Genomic DNA, 20,630 nt, shown 5'->3' with positions numbered 1-20,630 from the left:
TGAGGCATGAGAATCACTTGAACTTGGGAAGAGGAGGTTTCAGTGAGCTGAGATCATGCCATGGTACTCCAGCCCGGGTGACAAAGCGAGACTCTGTCTCAAAAAAATAAATAAATAAAAAAGAATAAAATGACTAACCCCCCCAAAAAAAATGCTAAAACAGATTTGTATATCTTTTTTCATTTTTTTCTGTATTTTATTAATACTACATTAATATTTATAAAAAATTAACTATTATAAAAGTAGAATACAAAGTTATGCCTATGTACAGAAATCAAGGTAAGAAGGAATATTAATGGTGTCATCTGTGTTGTAGAATTACGGGTATTTTAGTTTTATACTTTTCTGTATTTTTCAAGTTTTCTATAACAGTTAATTTTATAATCAGAAAATTACTTAGAAAATGTCTTTAGTACTCTCCTCTTTTCTGTCCATTTGAGTGTGAACAGAGTTAAAATGTGGCATTCTGTATTGAAAACACATATCTTCCAGGGACTGAGGGGGGAAAAGTTATTTATGTGCTTAGAAAACAATTCACTGATCAAGCTATATAGTCATCCCTCACTATCCATGGGGGATTGGTTTCAGGACCTCCCAATGACACCAAAATCCACAGATGCTCAATTTCCTTATATAAAATGGTTCAGTGTGTGCATATAACCAGTGCACATCTTCCTGTATATTTTAAATAATCTCTAGATTGTTTATAATACCTAATATGATGTAAATGCTATGTAAATAGTTGTTATACTGCATCATTTAGGGGATAATGACAAGAAAATGAGGCCTGTACATATTCAGTGCAGATGCTTCTTTTCCCCCAAATATTGTTGCTCCTCAGTTGGTTGAATCCATAGATGTGGATATAGATACAGGGGGCTGACTCTATTTTCCTTTTTTTAAAAAAGATTTTTACTTTATGAAATTTCACATTCACCAACATGTTCAATGGAAGCATTTTAATTGAGGACATAAATATAATGCTGGTGTAGTTTTTAAAAAATAAAAAAAAAACCCAGCACAGGGAAAGCTCAATATGAAAACTCATTTGTCATTATTTTCTTGTTACCTAGGGCATTTTGCCATTAAAAATCCATAAAACCAGGCTAATCACCATAGAAGTTAGCCAACAATCTTGAAGTATGTGTACACTCTATTCCTGTATGCTCTTCTTCCTTCTACCAGACTCTACATTGCTTAAGAGGGCAGGGACTTTACCTTAATTATTTTGTATACTCAGGCAAGAAGCACAGTATCTATCAGACAGCAGACCTTTGATAAATGCTCGATGAATTGATTGATGCTCGATCAATCCACTAGATACTTTTCTAGTGAATCTTGTGACCCTTCTGGCATTAGAATTCTTGGGTGTTTAAGGCAATTTTGCAAGCATTTCTAGAGCATGTATAGTACAAAGGTTTCTATAGAGATTACAAAGATTAACAAAACATTAAAATGATTATAATCCAGTATAAGGTAAAATATGTAAACAAATAATTACCAGCAAAATGCAGAACGTACTATAAGAGAGGAAGTGCTATTGGAACAAAAAGAGATTACTATACTTTGTTTTGGATGTGGGCTGTGCTGGGAAGAGGAAAAGAAAGAATTAAGAAAGGCTTCAAAGATGAGGAGGCATTTGTGTTGTATTTTGAAGGATGTGTAAATTTTTGACCAGCAGAGCTAAGAAAAACAGGTCTTTTGGCAATAGCAGAAGCAAAGGAATGTTAGTGGAAAAGAATAGAGAATGTTTAGGGACCAACATGAAAGAAGAGGCATATAAAGCTTTGAATGTAGTTTGGGATCAAATTACTAGGAGTTTTATATGACATGCTGAGAAATGTAGTCTAAAATTTATAAGTAATAGCATATATGTGATCAGAGCTGTGTTCTGATGGCATGGAGGAAGAACTGCATACTAGGAAAAAAACTACTGAAGTCAAGGAGACCAATCAAGAGGCTAAGTATTTTTTCCCCTGAGAAGACACAGGAACTGAAAGCAGGGTATTGAAAGCAAGGAAGAAGGAGACATATGTGAGAATGTTTGAAGTGCCAGAATCAACAGGATGTGGCAGCTATTTACTGGAGGAGGAGTACTAGGAGTCTGGGATGCAAGTGAGAAGTGTCAGATGCATGAATTAATAAAATGGTAATGAAACAAAAGAGAGGCAAGGAAGGAAGAGGCTACTTGGGATAGTTTTAAAGAGGTAGTCAACAGTGTCAAATACAGTCCTGCAGAGATACCAAGAAGGCTACATCTGAAAATGGCTTTGGGAATAGTATTTTACATTGGTTAATCATCACTGGCCAATCCCTTTTGAACTTCTCTATTAAAAAAAAGATTTATTTTCAAAGTCAACATTCTAGAAAAAGTAGAATAAAACTTAAATATAAAAGGATTGAGAAGGGATTGGGTGGTATTAAGTAGTACAAACATACTATTCCAAGGTCCTCTGTGAACGGAAAAAGATTGGTAGCAGGAGGGAGAAGCAGTTATTTGAGAAAAGTACAACAAACATAGGAGGACCAAAAGATCTTTTTCCTGTTAAAATTCAGTCTACCCTCCATACCTAAAGGGATCAAATTAGAATTTCAGGTAATGTGGACTTTGAAGTACTCTAGACTGTTCATTTCCAATTATGTTCTACAAACACAGGATTCAACTTTCATTTTCTAAAACATATTTATCTTAACTGTGATTAAAACATAATAGTAGCTTCCTATATGTGAGACGCTGTGCTAAACACTTTATCTGCATTATCTCATTGAATCCCAGCAAACTTAGGAGGCAAATTTATTATTATGCCTACCTTACATAGGAGAAAACTGAGACTTAGAGAAGTAAAATAACCGGCCTAAGATTTAAAAAATACTAATTGGCAGAGCACAACCTCTTAACTAATCTGTTCCACTATCTTTCAACAATGTACACGAGCAACTATGTTATATATCAAACTGTATCCCATTGGAGACCCCCAAATCATTAATTAAACTGCTTGGTTCATTCACTTTTTTTTTACAGCCCTCAGGAATAATGCTTCTCCTGACATCCCTTTGCATATGTTTCAAGCTCTTGTAAACGTTTCATGAATTATGAAGGTTGTAGTTCTGCACCGGTCTTTCAATAAATTCATGCCTACAATGTTGACTCAAGGAAAATTGTACAAGCAAATATACATATCTCTTCAATCTGTGGGTTGTGCTCAATTAGACACCAGGCAAAGCTCAGGCTCATCTGCCTGGCGAAAGCAGAACAGTTTGTTGCGCAATAGTGAGAACATGCTTAACGTGTCTCGTGACAATCTTACATTTTAGATGGTTTTAATGCTTACTTTAAGATTTGGCCATTTCTTATCTGACTTTCATTTTTAAGATAAGAAATTTGAATAGTAATTATACTTTGGAATAAAAAATTTCTCCTAATTTCCTTTCAGGTTTCTGCACTGATTTGATTGAAATACATCCAGAGATTGCAAGCCAAACTGCCAATAAGCATCTGTCATTTGCAATTATTTACCTGCGTGAATCAGAATTTTCTGAATACTCTGCAAACAAAATACAGAAGTAAACTGCATGAGTTGATGCTAGGCTACAATTAACTTTTGTAAAATTTTGGTATACATAAAAGTCTCATTTTCCTAATTGATTGCTCTTATATAGTGGAGTTTCTTTCTCCTAAACAAAAATTTTAAAGCAACTGTTCTAAATCAGTTAGGTGAGAGTATAGACACTCAGCACAAACTCTAACCAAGGGCAAACAATTCAAGTGCAGGCCCCTATGAGAGTGAGTGAAGAGAGATTTTGTAAACAAAGAAGATACAGAAGGCTTTTCCACATTTGGTGGCCCCTTTGTAATTCACAGCAATATATAATGAATTAATCCATACTTAAATCTCAGTCCTATCTCTCTGCTACTATGATCCAAGGTAAGTTTTCTACCAGAGATTAAAAGGAAACCCTAGGCTTACTCTGAGGAATGAGTAAAGCAAACAATATAACACTTTGCAAACAAATATTCAATAGCACATGTGGATATATGCAAAGTGATTTTCCCCCTATATTGAAAAATAGTTTTTCCAGGAGTTCAAGGAGAAATGTGATTCCTTACCTCAAGTAATTTGCTAGTTTTGTCTAGTTAGCTTGATGGCAAACTTTGGTATAGCCTTTATCTCAGATAATATTGTTTTTAAAGTATCAAAATGCTTTTCTGAATGTAGTGTAATTTAGTGATCAATATTCAGGGCTTTATTCCTATATGGTATCCCGAAACACAACAGCCATAATTAGATTCCCAGTATATTCATGTCTTCAAATCGACAGTTGCACAATCATACATTTGTACATTATTTTTTTTCATCCTGTTAGCATTAACCTATTATAACATTCAGTGACTATTATCAGCTGGGTAGTTATATATATATATATATATATATAATCCCCAATAATCACAGCAACATAAATATTATCTCCATCTTACAGATGGGGTATCCAAGGCTCAGTAAAGTTAAATAATCCTAGCAAGGACACAAAGCTATTGTGTGGTAAATCCAGAATTTTATTCCCAATCTTGACTAAAATGCCTGTGTTTTTCTTAGTACACCATATTGCCCCTCAATAAAGTATAAGTAATATGTATGTAGAGTGCCTGGCATATAGTGGGAGCCCAGCAAAAGTTAATTTTATTGTCTCCTAAAACTATCAGATAAATACCCTTAACAGAAGTAAAAGGCAAATGGTCTAAGCAGGACTCTGTAATTAAATACTCTTCAATTACAAATCATTCATGCAAATGAATCTCATTAGAAGACAAAGTCAAACCCTTGCTATTAGACAGTCAACTGAAATATAAAGACTATAAACTTTATTAGGTCTTTATTCTTGATTTTCAGTAACTTCTAAAAGCTACTGATTCATTCTAATCAATGAATTATCGGCCAAGAGAGATACAGTTTCTCCTTTAATCAACATAAAATCTAAAAATCATAGCATTTTAGATCTGAAAGGGATCTTAGAGTTCATCTAGTTTTGTTTTGTTTCAGTACACGCTTCTAACTTGGCCGCCACTGCCTATACAATCATTTGACATGTGAGTAACTTGTACAAGGTTACAAAGTTAGTAGAGGCAAAGAAGGGGCTAAAAGAACTCAAATCTCCTGAGTTCCAATTCAGTGTTCTTTCCATTACGCCATCCAGCCACTCAATACAAGTGCTCTCTAGGCAGGTTCAGTCATAAGATTTTAAGAAAAACAGAAAACCTCCAGTAGTCAAATAAGCAGCTTCATCCTTCCAGTGACTCCCAGAAGGCTAATCCTATCAGCTAACCCTTACTGAGAGTGGATGATTTGCTTTACTGCACTAAACTCTTTAAGGCATTATTTCATTTTATCCTGAAGGCAAACTTGTGGATAAGTTTTCTTATTATTCATTCTCATTTGACTGATGAGAGAACCAGACTCTAAGACTTCAAATAAGTTGCCCAAGGTCACAGGACTAGTAAGCAACAGAGTAGGAATTTAAACCAAGCTCTGACTTGAGGCCCAGCTCTTAAAAACTATGATACACTGCTATTACACGTGTCTGTTTCTTTTTCTCCGTTTTTTTCCCCTTTGTCCTTTAGGGTGTAGGATAACTATATACATAAGGTATGGATACCTAATCACAAATAGGGAGGTTTCTGGAAGGATAACCGACGGGGGAAAAATAGTAACCTCACACCATCTCCAAGAATTTAAGAACTACCTGGACTATTTTTTTCTCCAAAGTCTAGGCCTTTGCTGTCCTCATGCAGAAACCTCTTCTTTTTCAAGAACGTTAGTCATCTGTTTTGCAACTCAATAACCTAAATCAGATTTTTCAGAAGCAAACAAAAGCACTGATACCAACAGTCACTTGGGACTTGAGACCACTGGGCAGAGAAGAACCCAAGAACTAAGCAAAGTTTCCACCAAAATTGCAATGAGGTTAACAGGGCACAGTAGCACAATCTAGTATTTGATACCCAGGAAACATGGAGAGAAAAACAGGGAGAGGAGGGGAAAATCTGCTGCCAGTCTGAGGTTGTTAAAAAGCAGAGTGAGGAGGAGATTTCCAGGTGATCTTCTCCTCGGTCATTTAAGACCCGATGCCCACCACCACTTAATCCAAGGCTAGACACCCTTGTGAAAAACCAGGAAAAGGGAAAGCAAAGAGCTCAAACAGTCCTTGATTTGCCAGCCTCTGCACCCGGTTTGTTTTACCCTTTTCCACCAGAGAGGCAAATGAAGGATTTTTTTTGCCCAACCCCCAGGCCTGGTGAATCTCGGGGAGGACCCTGCCCCACTCCGTGGGGACAGAAAGAGCACCCACTTTCCTTGGGAGCAAGGGGATAGGGCAAGGAGGGCAATGAGGAAAATAAGAGAAACTGGCCCTGGCAGAGGTCTGGAGGGGTGCAATCTAGTAGCTGCACTCACCCGGGTGAGACATGGGGATGACCTCATTGCGGGTCCCGGGGAAGTTGAAGATGACGGCTCCAGACGCCCCTCTCTCATAAGCCAGATGGATCTTGTCTGCGAAGGTGCAGCCCCCGCCGCGTTGGATGAGGGCCAACCAAGAGACTTGCACGGTGCTTCCCCAAACCGTGGGCACCGTGAAATTCGTGTGCGGGTTACAGGCGTTGAGCGCCCCGGGCCCGTCGGGCGGTACCAGGACCCCAGCCACAGGCTCCAGCGGTGAGTCCTGGCCGTACACGCCCTCCTCGCTCAGCTCCCACACCGTACGGTTCACTCCGGTGTGCGGAACCCGCCAGGACACGTTGAGGTACGCGGTCCACACTGCTTCGGCCCCCCGGGAACCGGGTGCCTGCGGACTCAGGGTCAGCAGGAAGCACCATGCCAGCAATCTGGAAGAGCCGCAGCCACCGCGGCAGGAGACCCCGGCCCCAGGCGGCGGCCCCATGGCGCGCGCGCTCCGCAGTTCCCTACTGCCCCTGGCACGCGCCCTCCTAGCGCTTGGCAGGACCCAGGTCTTGAGCAGGTGCGCACCAGGTGGGGAAGGAATGGAGTGAGACTGGGGGGAGCTGCGAGCTAGGTCGGAGCCAGGAGACACGTAGCTCAGCACACAGGTTGCCGCAGATGCAGCTCCTCGGAGCTTCAGTCTTCTCCGCTACCGCGGCTGCCGCGTCGGGCTCTGGGGCTTTAGCGTGAAGCTCCGCCCAGCCGACTGGGGGTAGAGGTGGCTGGGAGGGAGGAAAGGACACTGCGGGATCCGCCTCTTAAAAGGGTAACAGGATGGAATGATGTTAGAATAGGATCTAAGGCTCTGTGGCCAGGTGTGTCGCGTCGTTTTATAAAAAACGGACAGGCGAGGAACGATAAAGTCCGCAAACATAAAGCTTTCTGGCAGGATTCGAGTCGGTTTTGAATTGCAAGAATACATTTTTCCCTCCTAACATTTGCCTAAAGGACATTTCGGGCTTACGGTGCCAGAATGTGAAATACAGTACTTCTAAAAAGGGCAGATCCAAAGGGTCTGAGTTGTAGTCAGGGGAATTTGGGTAGGGAAGGAATTTGAGTAGAATCAGGCTATTTACTGATTCTCTAGAGGGGGGAAGGGCAGGAAAAGCGCGTTGTTACCCTTTCTTACTGACTTCAAATGGCACCTTTCTCTTTCCTGCTTCTAAGAAGCCTCATACATGTGTATTTCCTTACCGTTACCCTAGGTTTAATGTACCGCATCAGATGCCTCTTCTAAAACTAATCTTAGTCCTCACAAAAGAATGACTGTTTTCACACACCTCAGAACCAAGCCTTTTTTCTCCATTTTTCACAAACCTGACTTACCCAAGCGGATGTTCCTGCGCTATTCATGACCTTAACTACATAATCTTTCTCCATTTCCCACTAACTGAAAGGAGCCTGACTCGCCTAGGCGATTCACTCATGGCATTATTATATTATGATTTATCCTTGCTTAAGTATACAATTTTTGTCTACCCTGTCAACTATTATATTTACTAGATGGTTAACAAATGAGCCTTGAATTAAGCTGAATTAATACACCTGGTGTCTGACAGTTATGAATAACTTTTGACCTTGGGGAACTTCCCTGTGCCTCAGTTTCCTCATCATCTGTAAAAGGGGGATAATAATAGCACCTACCTCACAGAGTTTTCAGATGATTAAATGAGTTAATACATGTAATAAAGCACTTAGAACAATGCTTAGCAATATATAAAAATACATGTTAAATATTAAAATTATTAAACAGGTTCAGAGACACAATTCTAAAATAATATTAAAGTTATTAATTTGAGGTAATATCAGAGAAAGTGATGTTCAAGATGTTCAGTCTTAGCCACTTTTTCAGTTCAAAGAAATACAATCTACTTTATGCAGCTCAACATTTGTTAAATTTCTGATCAATTACTCCCCTCAATCCCTGGCCCAGCATTTACTTAATCAATGTTATTTACAAAGATTAAGAATGGAACAATTCTGTACTTGATACTCTTATGGCTTGAGAGAAACCTAGAGGAAAATTAACATCACATACCAAACAACACCTAGAACATAAATAAATGGGCAATTTTGTGAAACATATACTCTTAGGTATTGAAAGGGACTTTAGAGGTCAAAGTGGGTATGTGAGACCAATAGCATGGTACCCCCAAATACTGATGGTAATCGCTGAGATAAAAATTACCTACGGGAAAAATTGGTAGGACCAACCACGTCTAAGAAATGGTACAATTCCAGAAATTGTCTGATTTTGCTGGTGAAGAACGTTCAAAATTCAATCGATATTACCTGAATGACAGCCAACTATATTGTACTTTGAAGAAACAATGTGTTCAGAAGAAAGAAGGTATTTTATAGCTACAAAAATGAAATTCAGAGAGATATTTATTAATGTTTGTCCATTCATTATTTTCTTAAATATTTGTTATACATCTGCCATAAGCCATGGGCTGAGCATTGTGGTACAAAATCAAATAAGATATCAACTCTCCTATCAAGAAGCTCATAAATTAGTTTTGATGAGAAGGACAAGTAAAATGATAAGTGCAGTATAGAGTGATATATGTATATAGTGTAAGCACTATGATGGAGATATGACAGGGTAGTAGTGGATGACAGAGAAGCACCTAACCCAGACTGGGAAGTAAGGAAAAGCTTCCCAGAGGAGGTTAGACCTGGGCTGAGTTTGAGAGAGTTAACTTTTCTAGACAAAAAACAACACAAGGAAAGGCATTGAAATATGAAAAAGAAATGTTAGGAAGCTACAATTACTACAGGCCCAGTAAATGCAAAATGGTTGGAACCTAAAGTAACAGGGAGGGTGGTAACAGATCATGTTGGAGAGGTACATGGGGGCCAGTTCTTGAGAGTCCTTTGGGTAAAGATAGGGAGTTTAGACTTTATCCAAAAACAAGGAGTAATATAAAAAGGGTTTAATCAGGGAGTAATAGAATCAGATCTGAAGTTTAGAGATCCTTCTCTGTGGATAATAGATTGGAGGGAATAAGAATAGCAGCAGGGAACCCATACAGAAGATGGTTGGCAGTGCTACAGGTAAGAGATGAAGGTGGCTTGGATAGACAGGTAGTGGACATGAAGAGAAGTGGGCAGAATGGGAATGTTCTTTGGCGGTAGAATCAACAGGACTTGGTTTGGGGGATGAAAGAGAAGGAGGAGTTAGAAATTACTCTGAGGTTTTTGACTTGGAAGACTAGATGACATTCAATCAGGGAATACAGGAGGAGGGTTTTAAATGTATAGAATGGGTAGAAGGAGAGATGAGTTCACTTTAGATATGTCGATTTTGAGGTGCCTATGATGTAACCAGGTAGAACTGTGTGATAGACAGTTGAGTTTCTGATCACTGAACACCTACTAAGTGCAAAGCATGAGAGAGACAGGGGTGTAGAGAGACAAAAGAAACAGCCCTTGCCTTCAATGAGCTCATGGTCTAGTGAGACAATCAGAGAGATAAACTATCAATAACAGTACAGTGTAATACATGTTATGACTGAGAAAAGTATAAGGTGCTAGGGCAAGACGAGTGTGACTGAGTCTTTAAGTACAAATGGAGTGACCCAAGCAAAGACAGTAAGGATTTTCAGGCATAAGCAAGAGTATATTGTATGAGAACTCCAAAGAACATTCAGGGAACTAGCACTCAGTAGTTCGGTATGGTTGGGATGTAAAGTTGCAAAGGGGGAGCCAAGAGAAGTGAAGCTAGTCAAATGACTTGTGCCAGAACATGAAAAGTTTAGAAAATTATACCTATATATATTATATACATAATATATATATATATATTTTTAGACAGCGTTTTGCTCTTGTTGCCCAGGCTGGAGTGCAATGGCACGATCTTGGCTCACTGCAACCTCTGCCTCCCAGGTTTAAGCGATTCTCCTGCCTCAGCCTCCCAAGTAGCTGGAATTACAGGCACGTGCCACCATGCCTGGCTAATTTTTGTATTTTTAGTACAGACGGGGTTTCACCATGTTGGCCAGGCTGGTCTCGAACTCCTGACCTCATGATCTGCCCGCCTCGGCCTCCCAAAGTGCTGGGATTACAGGCGTGAGCCACCGCACCAGGCCAGAAAATTATATTAAAGAGTATGGACTCAATATGCATGCACATGTATATTCACATACATAAAGCAAATATGGCAAAATGACAACAAGTGATAAATCCAGATGGTGGGTATATGGGTGCTCATTGTACTTTTTTTTCAACTTTTCTTATACAGTATTTTAAACATTTTGTAATAATGGGTTTAAAACTGTGAATTTATATTGAAGTCAATGGAGTGAATGAATGGTATGATCAGATTTGAACTTAAAGAGATCATGTGGATTGTATGAGGACAAGACTGATGAAAAAGAGACTAGTGAGGAGGCCAATATCTCCAGGTCTAGACAATTGTGGAATGGAGGTATCAGACTACCATAGCTTGATAACGTGGGTCATTAAAATCATTCTGTGAACTCCCCTTGCTCTGAGTTCATCCTCACCAAGCAACCCTACTTATTATCAGTTAGCTCCTCATGTAAATATGCCTACAGGGAGATAATGTACTGATTAGCAAACACTAGTATCTGGTCCACTTGGAAGTTGTACTTCTCATTATAAATTAATCAATTGGCATTCTGGCTTATATATTGGTCTCTTGTGAATTTGGTTAAGTGTGATTCAGTCCCCAGAAACCCAGTCTCTGGTTGTACTACCAATCAAATTTCAAGACTTACAAAGCTAAGAACCAGATTGTAGATCATGACTGCAACAAAGTCCTTCCACTCTATGGAGACTTGCCTGAGTAATCCACTGGCTTTCCCCAACCATATTCCTCTATTTCACTGTCGGTTATTTTCTAACTATAACAGAGCTTTGCTACCAAGAGTGAGGTCTGTTGATCAAGAGCATCAGCATCATCAGGGAGCTGGTTAGAAACGCAGAATCACGGGTTCCACCCAGACCAACTGACTCGGAACCTGTCTTTTAACATGATCCCCAGGGGATCTGCATGTACATATGTTTGAGGAGCCCTAGGGTAGACTAGAGTATTCCTGACAGGTAGCTACCATCCAGCATCTGCTTGAACACTCCCAGTGTCAGAACTCACTACCTCACCAAGCATCCCATCCTGAGTAAGACTACACTTTTCTTGTTGGGAAGTTAATGTAAGTATAGTTTGACCCTGTTTCACTCCTTCTTCTTCCTTCCACCCTCCTCTTCCAAACCCAGGCCCCCAGAGTTTCCATGCTACTCCCTGGCCATATCACTACTCCACCAGGGCCTTTGCTCTGAGCAGTCCCCCTGTAGCAGACTTCACCTTGTATCTGACAAATCAAATTTACTAGTTCCAAATATATTTCCTGGGAGTCCTACTCTCCCTAAGACTAATAACAGCTACTGTTCATTGAGCATTGACTACATGTTTTACATGCATTATCTCATTTAATCCTCACAAGTGTCTATTATTAACCCCAGTTTTACAGAAGGGAAAACTGGCCCAGAGAGAATTACAGCAACCTGCCAAAACGCATATAGCTAGGAACAGAAGAAGGATTCCAATGCCGTTCTGACTCTTAAGTATTAATAGCTGATAATGACTTAACTATTTTCCCTCTGGAGAGTGCCATTCACATTTGGATGTTGCTTTATACCAAAAAGAGAAAGTTCAAGTGAAATGCCTCTTGTATGCATTTCAGGCACTGTGACCATTGAGGGAGATATATGTGGGCCAGGAGCCTTTTTGAATTCTTCAAATCCCACCACAAAGGCCTACCCTGTCAAATATTTGCATCAGCAATACTAAACTGAAAGCTGCCCTGAGCACTTCACTATCTAATGATGAACTGATAAACAGAGCAGCATCCTGCAGGAGCAACAGCAGGGAACCATTGTGGCAGATTTAGTTGCCCATCACACTGACTCTATAGAGATGTTGAGATGGACGATAGTGTTCAGCTTTTAATATGTTTGCAAGAAATGAGACATTATGTCTGGCTTCTCACCATTAAATGAATGGCAAAGCACAACTTGGGACAAACAGTATCCTGGCATCTAAGTGATGCTGGATACACACATGACAACATAGGTATAGAGAATGTGTAGACAAGGGATGACAATAAATGTCCACTCCAGGCAGCTGCTCTATGGATAGCAAGAAGAAAATGGTGGGTGTGTGGAGAGAAGCAGCAGCCAACAAAACAAAATGAAAAGCCAAAGCATGATGCCAACAGCATACTTCCAAACAACATAAGGTCACTTGCAAATGAAGATTAAACCTCAGTCAGCTCAAGTTAGTATACAACCATTAGGAAACAGGGATTTTTTTTTTAAAGCAAAACTTTCATGCACCCAAAGAAAGGACAGAATTACAGAGAGCGGCTTTACAAACAGTAGATAAGTTATATCTAAAACTAAGAACAATGTTTTCATATCCATAACTTTAATAACTACCATTGAGAGCCTACTATGGGCCAGGTACTTTACATATATTAATGATATCATTTGATTTTCACAACAGGTAATGATATCCTATTATAATTTACATTTTTTCAGATGAGGAAAATGAGACTCAGAAAAATGAAGTATCTTGCTGAAGGTAACACGGCTGGTAGGTGGTGGAGTTGAAATTCACACAGGGGTATGTATGACTCCAAATTCCATGCTGTTTTCATTCTGCTATACTACCTCTACACATACATAGGGAGAACATTATTACAAGGTGGAAAAAATGGGTGTTCTTCAGCCACACATTTTACCATGCTAAGAACCCCCTCACCAAAATCCTGCTGAGCAGCCCAGAAATCCTAGATAACAGAGATTATGAAGTCGGGTGTGGTGGCTCATGCCTGTAATCCCAACATTTCGAGAGGCTGAGGCAGGAGGGTTGCTTGAGCCCAGGAGTTTGAGACCAGCCTGGGCAACATAGCGATACCCTGTCTCTACAAAACATAAAAAATATGTATTTTTAAATAAGAAATAAAGAAATTGTGTTGGTGGAGGTCATTGCAGAAAACTTGAGCTAAATTGTATGCACTTGATTGCTACTGGGAGATCAAATTAGCTATCTTGAGTTTAGGGAGGTGATTGAGAGGATCGCAGATTGCTGAGGAGAGGGATAAAGACTGGGGAAAGGCCCAAGGCATGGGGGCAAGTTGAGCAAGGGAGGTGCTGGAAGGAACTATGGAGATGAGTGGTCTTTACTCCCCACTCTGGTATTGGGCAAACCTACCTGGGAAACATCTTGTCTCATGCAGTCTCCTATCTTTCCTTTTCAGGTTTCCAATAAGGTGAAGATTCCAAAAGAATTAAACCTGTGACCACAAAATAATTTCTGTATATCTTATTAAAGAAAGAAAAACAACTATTTGGGGAAAGTGGGAGAGGAAAATGTTTTTAATGAACTACGACCTGCAAATATGACCACGTATTTGAGGTTCATTTCCAATCCATTCATCAGATCCAGTATGACACTCAGTATACTAGATCCACAGAATCCCCCCTATTTTAGTCTCTGTTCTTATTTTTAACTCTGCTGTTGACTGGTTATGTGACATTGAGGGAGTCTCTGTTTCTTCTTTCTCAACTAAACTAGCAATACTACTGATAAAAAATTGAACAGATGTATTTTGAATCACTTAATATTCCATTAGATGAAAGCCTAACAAATCAGATAGTATATCTGAAATAAATATCTATGATCTTGCCATTGCCTAGGACAAATGAGAGAAGAGCTATAGAAGGAAGTGGACCTGTCAGGCATAGATAAAATCAGTTTAGTAAATTAGGGAGAAATTAAGTTATTTAGAGTGCCCATGGCCAGGTGCAGTGGCTCACCCCTGTAATCCCAGCACTTTGGGAGGCTGAGGCAGGTGGATCACCTGAGATCAGGAGTTCGAGACCAGCCTGGCCAACATGGCGAAACCCCATTTCTACTAAAAATACAAAAATTAGCCGAGTGTGGTGGAGCACACCTATAATCCCACGTACTTGAGAGGCTGAGACAGGAGAATTGCTTGAACCCAGGGAGTGGAGGTTGAAGTGAGTTGAGATCACGCCACTGCACTCCAGCCAGGGCAACAGAGACGCTGTTTCAAAAAAAAAAATGCCCATGAGCAGTACTTTTTTTTTTTTTTAATCTGCAGGCAATGGGATTCTTTTCTGATAGAAACCTAACTTGATAATTTCTAATAAGGCTGGGGCTCCTGAAAAAACAATTTATGAACAAACGTCCTTCTACTGTAGTATGTAATCACAATCACCTATTCAGCTAAGACTTACCCTTTAGAAGTTAAAGTCTTCATGAGTGTGGGCAAAGGCTGCCTTTGTATGCCAAGGGGGCAAAGTCACAAATTCACAGCTGCCAACTATATGCATTAGGATTAGTGGCAGCTGCCCAGGACTCAAACTTGATCAATAACTGGGAGTAAACAAGTATCTGGCAATAAGTGACCAGGTGCTAGCACGTAGTTGGGACAACTGAAATTGGCTGCCTTGCCACTCATGATTCACACAGTAATTAAGTTCTGTCACACCAGAATTAGACAAGTGTTATAGTTATGTTGGTAGCAAGAAACAGGCAAGGAACATGCAGGCCTTCAACAATAAGGTATTTTATAGCTACAAAAATGACTTCGGTTTTGACTTCACCACAAGTCATGCAGTATAAAGTACAAGAACTTTAATGGGGAAAAATACCAATGGGAACATCAAAAGGAAAAAAAAAAGCCCAGATGCATTGAATCAGAGCACACCCTGGCATCTATAAAGGCCCATCTCTCTTAGTTGACAATCTTCCAATTAGCTGGGGGGTGGGGGGAGGTACATTTTTTCTAAGCTGTCTCTGTGTAACTTTGGGTGCAGATAACATCAAAATACTTTATCTTCTTCATAGCATACTAGTTCAGACACAGAAATCTGTGACTGCTGAATATTCTGGATGTTGCCAACTTTGGAGCCACAGAAAGTCTTTTATCAGAGGCAAAGAAGTGGCTCAGCAATGTTTGATTTTCGAGAGGGGAAAAAGAGGGCAGAAATTGAAACCCTGAAGCTCTTGTTTGTTTGAAGAAGAGGCTCGTTAAGTTTATCTTCAATGATCCCACTAGTTCATTAAATGTCTTAGTTTTCTTAGGTGATGATGGAGGTATTTAGAGACCTGATGAGAGCATATATCTGGCCTCTATACGGTGTTTAGGGCACAGCTCCCTCCTGGTTTTAGGGCCTTCTATTGGTTAGATTTAAAACAGAATAAAAACTCTTCAGTACACACATTCCAGTAAGCAGGCTAACATATGTCAGTGCTTTCAATATGCCCCATGTATGGCATTTTAGGCAGAGGTTTCCCGGTTCTAAGACAGAGGCAATAATCAATTGCTTAAGAGCAGTCTACTGAAGAGTAGATTTATACTGTCTGCTATTGTCCAGTTTGCAACAGAATCTTACCCTTGTCACTCATTGCAAGTTGTAATAGGTAGCAGTGAATAAGCAAAGAACAGAAGACTTTCAATGAAACAGTATTGCTAGGGAAAAATGTGCTAGATGAATCCCACTTAATCTCTACATTAAGTATACAAATTAAGGAACAAAACATTTTTATCAACCTTAGCCCTCTGGGATTTCTAACATAAAATTGTAAGCAGTAACTATCATAGGGCATAGAGGTATTATAATTTTCTATTTTGGAGTTTCTGTGATTTAAAATAAAATTCATCCACTCTATTCATTAGAATAAACATTCTTAGAGCTTCTGCTGTCTACAAAGTCCTGCAAATTTGCTGGGGAAGATAAAAACATGAATGCGACAAGGTCCCCCCATTAAAGATCTCAGTTAATAGGGTTAAACTGTATCAAGAAAAGATCTGTGGGTCCTCTCTTTGTTTTTACTTTCACATATCTAGAATAACAGCAATATAAGCTTTAATTGAAAGCACAGTCTGATGTCAATTGTCTACTACTGGAGAAGAGAAGTGATATTAATTTTTTTAGATTATTGTAAATAGCCTTCTAATTGATTTTAGTCTCTTCCCTATTCCAAATCATCCTTCATATTACAGCCAGATTATACTTTCTAAAACCTAGCTATGATTATGTCACTTTTCATTGCATATTGAATAGAATATAAATTTCTTTTCTTCTTTTTTTTTTTTTTGAGACGGAGTCTCGCTCTGTCGCCCAGGCTGGAGTGCAGTGACGCGATCTTGGCTCACTGCAAGCTACACCTCCCGGGTCCACGCCATTCTCCTGCCTCAGCCTCCTGAGTAGCTGGGACTACAGGCGCCCGCTACCAAGCCCGGCTAATTTTTTTATATTTTTAGTAGAGACGGGGTTTCACAGTGCTAGCCAGGATGGTCTTGATCTCCTGACCTCATGATCTGCCCGCTTCGGCCTCCCAAAGTGCTGGGATTACAAGCATGAGCCACCGTGCCCGGCAATATATAAATTTCTTAACCTGGAATTCTAGGCCTTCAACAATCTGTGTCAATCTGACCACTTCCTCCTTTACCTCTTCACTGTATTTTACAAATAATACATATGGCATCTTTCATACTATATTGCATTTATTTACTGACGTGCCTATCTCCTTCATTAGAGACAGTTTCTTGAGAGAAGGGATCATGTATCTTTTTTGTAGCCACAGATCTTACTCTGGCACATCACTTGAAGAGCAAGTAAGTGATTGGCAAGAATTTGAGGGCAGGCTATCTAGTTTGCTGCCTAGCTGGTATGATTTTTTCCTAACGTTTTTGTTAAGGTATAATTTACATAAAGTAAAATTCACCCTTTTTAGTATATGGTTATATAAGTTTTTACAAATATATACAGTCATTTAACCACCACCACAATCAAGATATAGAATGGTTTCATTACCACAAAAACTCCCTCATGCTATGCCTTTATAGCCAAAACCCCTTCTCGCTTTTAATCCCTGGTAACTACTCAGTTGTTTTCTTTCCCTATGGTTTTTGCCTTTTCTGGATTGTCATGTACATGTAGCCTTTCGTGTCTGACTTCTTTCACTTAGCAAAATGCAGTTGAGATTCATCCATGTTATTGCCTTGGCGTGGCATTTAAACAAAAGAGTGGTCAGAGAGATAAGTGCTGTGAGGGAGTTCAAAGTCCTGTGCTAGAATAGAGGCAGGAATGTTTGCCTCTGACTCAAGGAAGTAGGGGCTGTTTCATGGATAACAGCAGGGCCTTGAGGGATAGGTGGGATTTTGATAGACACAAATGGTGAGGGAAGGTATTTCAGTAGGGGATATAGCACTAACAAAAGCTCAGAGTCAGGACAGAGCAGAGCGGATTTGGGAAAAAGTATTTTCATTTGGCTAGAGTACAAGAGGAGGAGTAGTGGGAGATTGGGCAGAAAAGGTAGGTTAGGGCTTTGTTGACCTTGAATAACATATTTTGGAGTTGGTCTTGATTCACTGGGCAGTGGACTGTCATTGTAGGCTTTTTATTCAATCTCTTTTATGAGGAGAAGCGTAGTTCAGCCTGCAGGTAATTCTGTTGCCCTGCCTGAACTGTAGTAGACAGCTCTCTGTCCAGGTAGGTATACAACTTGGACTCCTAAAACAAGGCAACAAACTACATCTAAATATATCCAAAGCATACCAAGGACATAAAATATCTGCACTACAGATACTTGCTAGAAAATGCATTCATGAAATTATTGAATCCGATACCTGCTAAAAGCTCTCTTTTATCTCCAGTTGTATTCTCTCAATTCTGTCTACAGTCAAGGTATCAGAAAGGCAAGTTTTGTTCCTGGATCCTATTTTCCTAGTCCTCCACAAAAACGTCTTCACTGGGGTAAGAGTTAATGTTAGGGCATCTGTCTTAGCAGATAGCCAATTAAAAAAATCCCCATTGAACATCATTTGTTTCTTTTGTAAAACCATAGTATCCACTGATTACTTGAATTCCTATGTAAAAAGAACTTTTTCCTATTTTGGATGCTTGTGTCTGATTATAAAAGACATGAATAAACATTTCACCGAAGAGGAAATACAGATGGAAAATAAGCATACGAAAAGATGCTAAATGTCATTAGCCATTACGGAAATGCAAATTAAAATCACAATGTGATATCACTGCATACCTATCATAATGGCTAAAATTAAAAAAAAAATGTGTCTACACCAAATGTTGTCAAGGATGTGGAGAAGCTGGATCATATGTTCATTTTTTTGGTGGGAATGTGAAATGGCACAGCCAATCTGGAAAACAGTCTGGCAGTTTCTTATAAAACTAACATCCAACTCACCAATTTCAGTCATGGACCTTTATCTCAGAAAAGTGAAAAATTACATTCACAAAAATCCATTCACAAATTTTCATAGCAACTTCATTCATAATTACAAAATCTTGGAAACAACCTAAATATCCTTCAGTGAGTAAATGGTAAAACAAACTGTGGTACATCTATACCATGGAATATCACTTAGCAATAGAAAGAAAGGAGCTATTAATATATGCAACAATCTGGATGAATCTCTCGAGAATTATACTGAATGAAAAAAGCCAATCCCAAAAAGTTTACGTACAATGAGATTCAATTTATACAACATTTTTTGAAATGATAAAATTATACTAATAGCAGATTAGTGGTTGCCCAGAGTTAATAAGGGGTTACGGGGTGGAGGTCCTTTTGGCTATAAAGGGACAATACGAGGGAGCTCTGTTGCAATGGAATTGTTCTGAATCTTAACTGTGGTGATAGTCACATGAACCTACACATGTGATAAAATTGTGTAGAACATGCATATAATTGCATGTAAAACTAGTGAAATTCGAGTAAGGCAGGTGGATTGTATCAACTCCAATTTCCTGGTTGTGATATTGTACTATCGTTATACAAGGTGATACCACTGCGGGAAACTGGGTAAAGGGATGAAGGGTATACAGGATCTATTTCTTACAACTGCATGTAAATCTACATTTTTAAAAAATAAAAAGTTTTTCTTTTTTAAAAAAGAGGAATACATGTTGATTGTAGAATTGTAGAATGCATTATTTGAATTCAACTTTAGGAAATTATTTTTGTTGAAGAATTTGCATATTTTCTTAAAACATAAAAAAAATCACTGTGTTTCTAGTTTTAACTTTGTGTCAGGAAACATAAAGCCCATAGTACTCTTGTTATAGTAGTTCTTTTTTTTCTTTTTTTGAGACGGAGTCTCACTCTGTGGCCCAGGCTGGAGTGCAGTGATGCCATCTCGGCTCACTGCAAGCTCCGCCTTCTGGGTTCATGCCATTCTCCTGCCTCAGCCTCCCCAGTAGCTGGGACTACAGGTGCCTGCCACCACCCGACTAATTTTTTTGTATTTTTAGTAGAGATGGGGTTTCACCATGTTAGCCAGGATGGTCTTGATCTCCTGACCTCTTGATCTGCCTGCCTCGGCCTCCCAAAGTGCTGGGATTACAGGAATGAGCCACCACGCCCGGCCTTGCTATAGTTGTTCTTAACCTTTCTGAGGTCAGAGTTACCTCTGAAAATTTGATGAAACCTAGGTACAAAATAAATCAACACACACAATTTTGTGCACAATTTCAAGGAGTTGTATGGACCTTATGAAAGTTATCCAATGACCCCATGTTCATGTTCATATACTGTTCAATATGGTAGCCAATAGGCTCATGTGGTTATTTACATTTTTATATGAAAAATTCAGTTTTCCAGTTGCATTAACTATATTTCAAGCACTCAGTAGCCACAGATGGCTCGTGGCTACATATTCAACACAGAAATAGAATTTTGTATAATTGTAAAATGTTCTATTGGACAGCATTGCTCTAGAACATTCAGAATAAGATTTGTTTTTAATTAATTTTTTGAGACTGAGTCTCACTCTGTTGCCCAGGTTGGAGTGCAGTGGTTGATCTCGGCTCACTGCAACCTCCACCTCATGGGCTCAAGCGATCCTCCCACCTCAGTCTACCAAGTAGCTGGGACTACAGGCTGCGCCACCACACCCTACTAATTTTTGTATTTTTAGTAGAGACAGGGTTTCGCCCTGTTGGCCAGGTTGGTCTTTAACTCCTAAGCTCAAGCAATCCACCCGCCTTGGCTTCCCAAAGTGCTGGGATTACAGGTGTGAGCCACCGCACCCGGCTGAGATTTGCTTGTATTTTTTT

General features: G+C 39.5%; 1 protein-coding gene across 2 annotated transcripts in view; it reads right to left on the bottom strand.

The window, feature by feature from the left end:
• RNF128 (ring finger protein 128) overlaps positions 1–20,630 on the bottom strand; it is a 93,820-nt gene that overhangs the window by 63,435 nt on the left and 9,755 nt on the right. The window contains exon 1 of one of the 2 annotated variants that reach the window (XM_003262151.4): positions 6,450–7,197. The exons of the other annotated variant lie outside the window; for it this stretch is intronic. Coding sequence (XP_003262199.1) covers positions 6,450–6,933 — 484 coding nt within the window. The 5' untranslated portion in view covers positions 6,934–7,197. Of the gene's footprint in view, positions 1–6,449; positions 7,198–20,630 lie in introns of those variants that run through there. 2 annotated transcript variants of the gene reach the window in all.

The sequence above is a fragment of the Nomascus leucogenys genome, chromosome X (genome assembly GCF_006542625.1).
Source record: "Nomascus leucogenys isolate Asia chromosome X, Asia_NLE_v1, whole genome shotgun sequence".
NCBI classification, from domain to species: domain Eukaryota; kingdom Metazoa; phylum Chordata; class Mammalia; order Primates; family Hylobatidae; genus Nomascus; species Nomascus leucogenys.
Note: the sequence above shows the minus strand (reverse complement) of the source record. Positions and strands in the feature narration are given on the sequence as shown.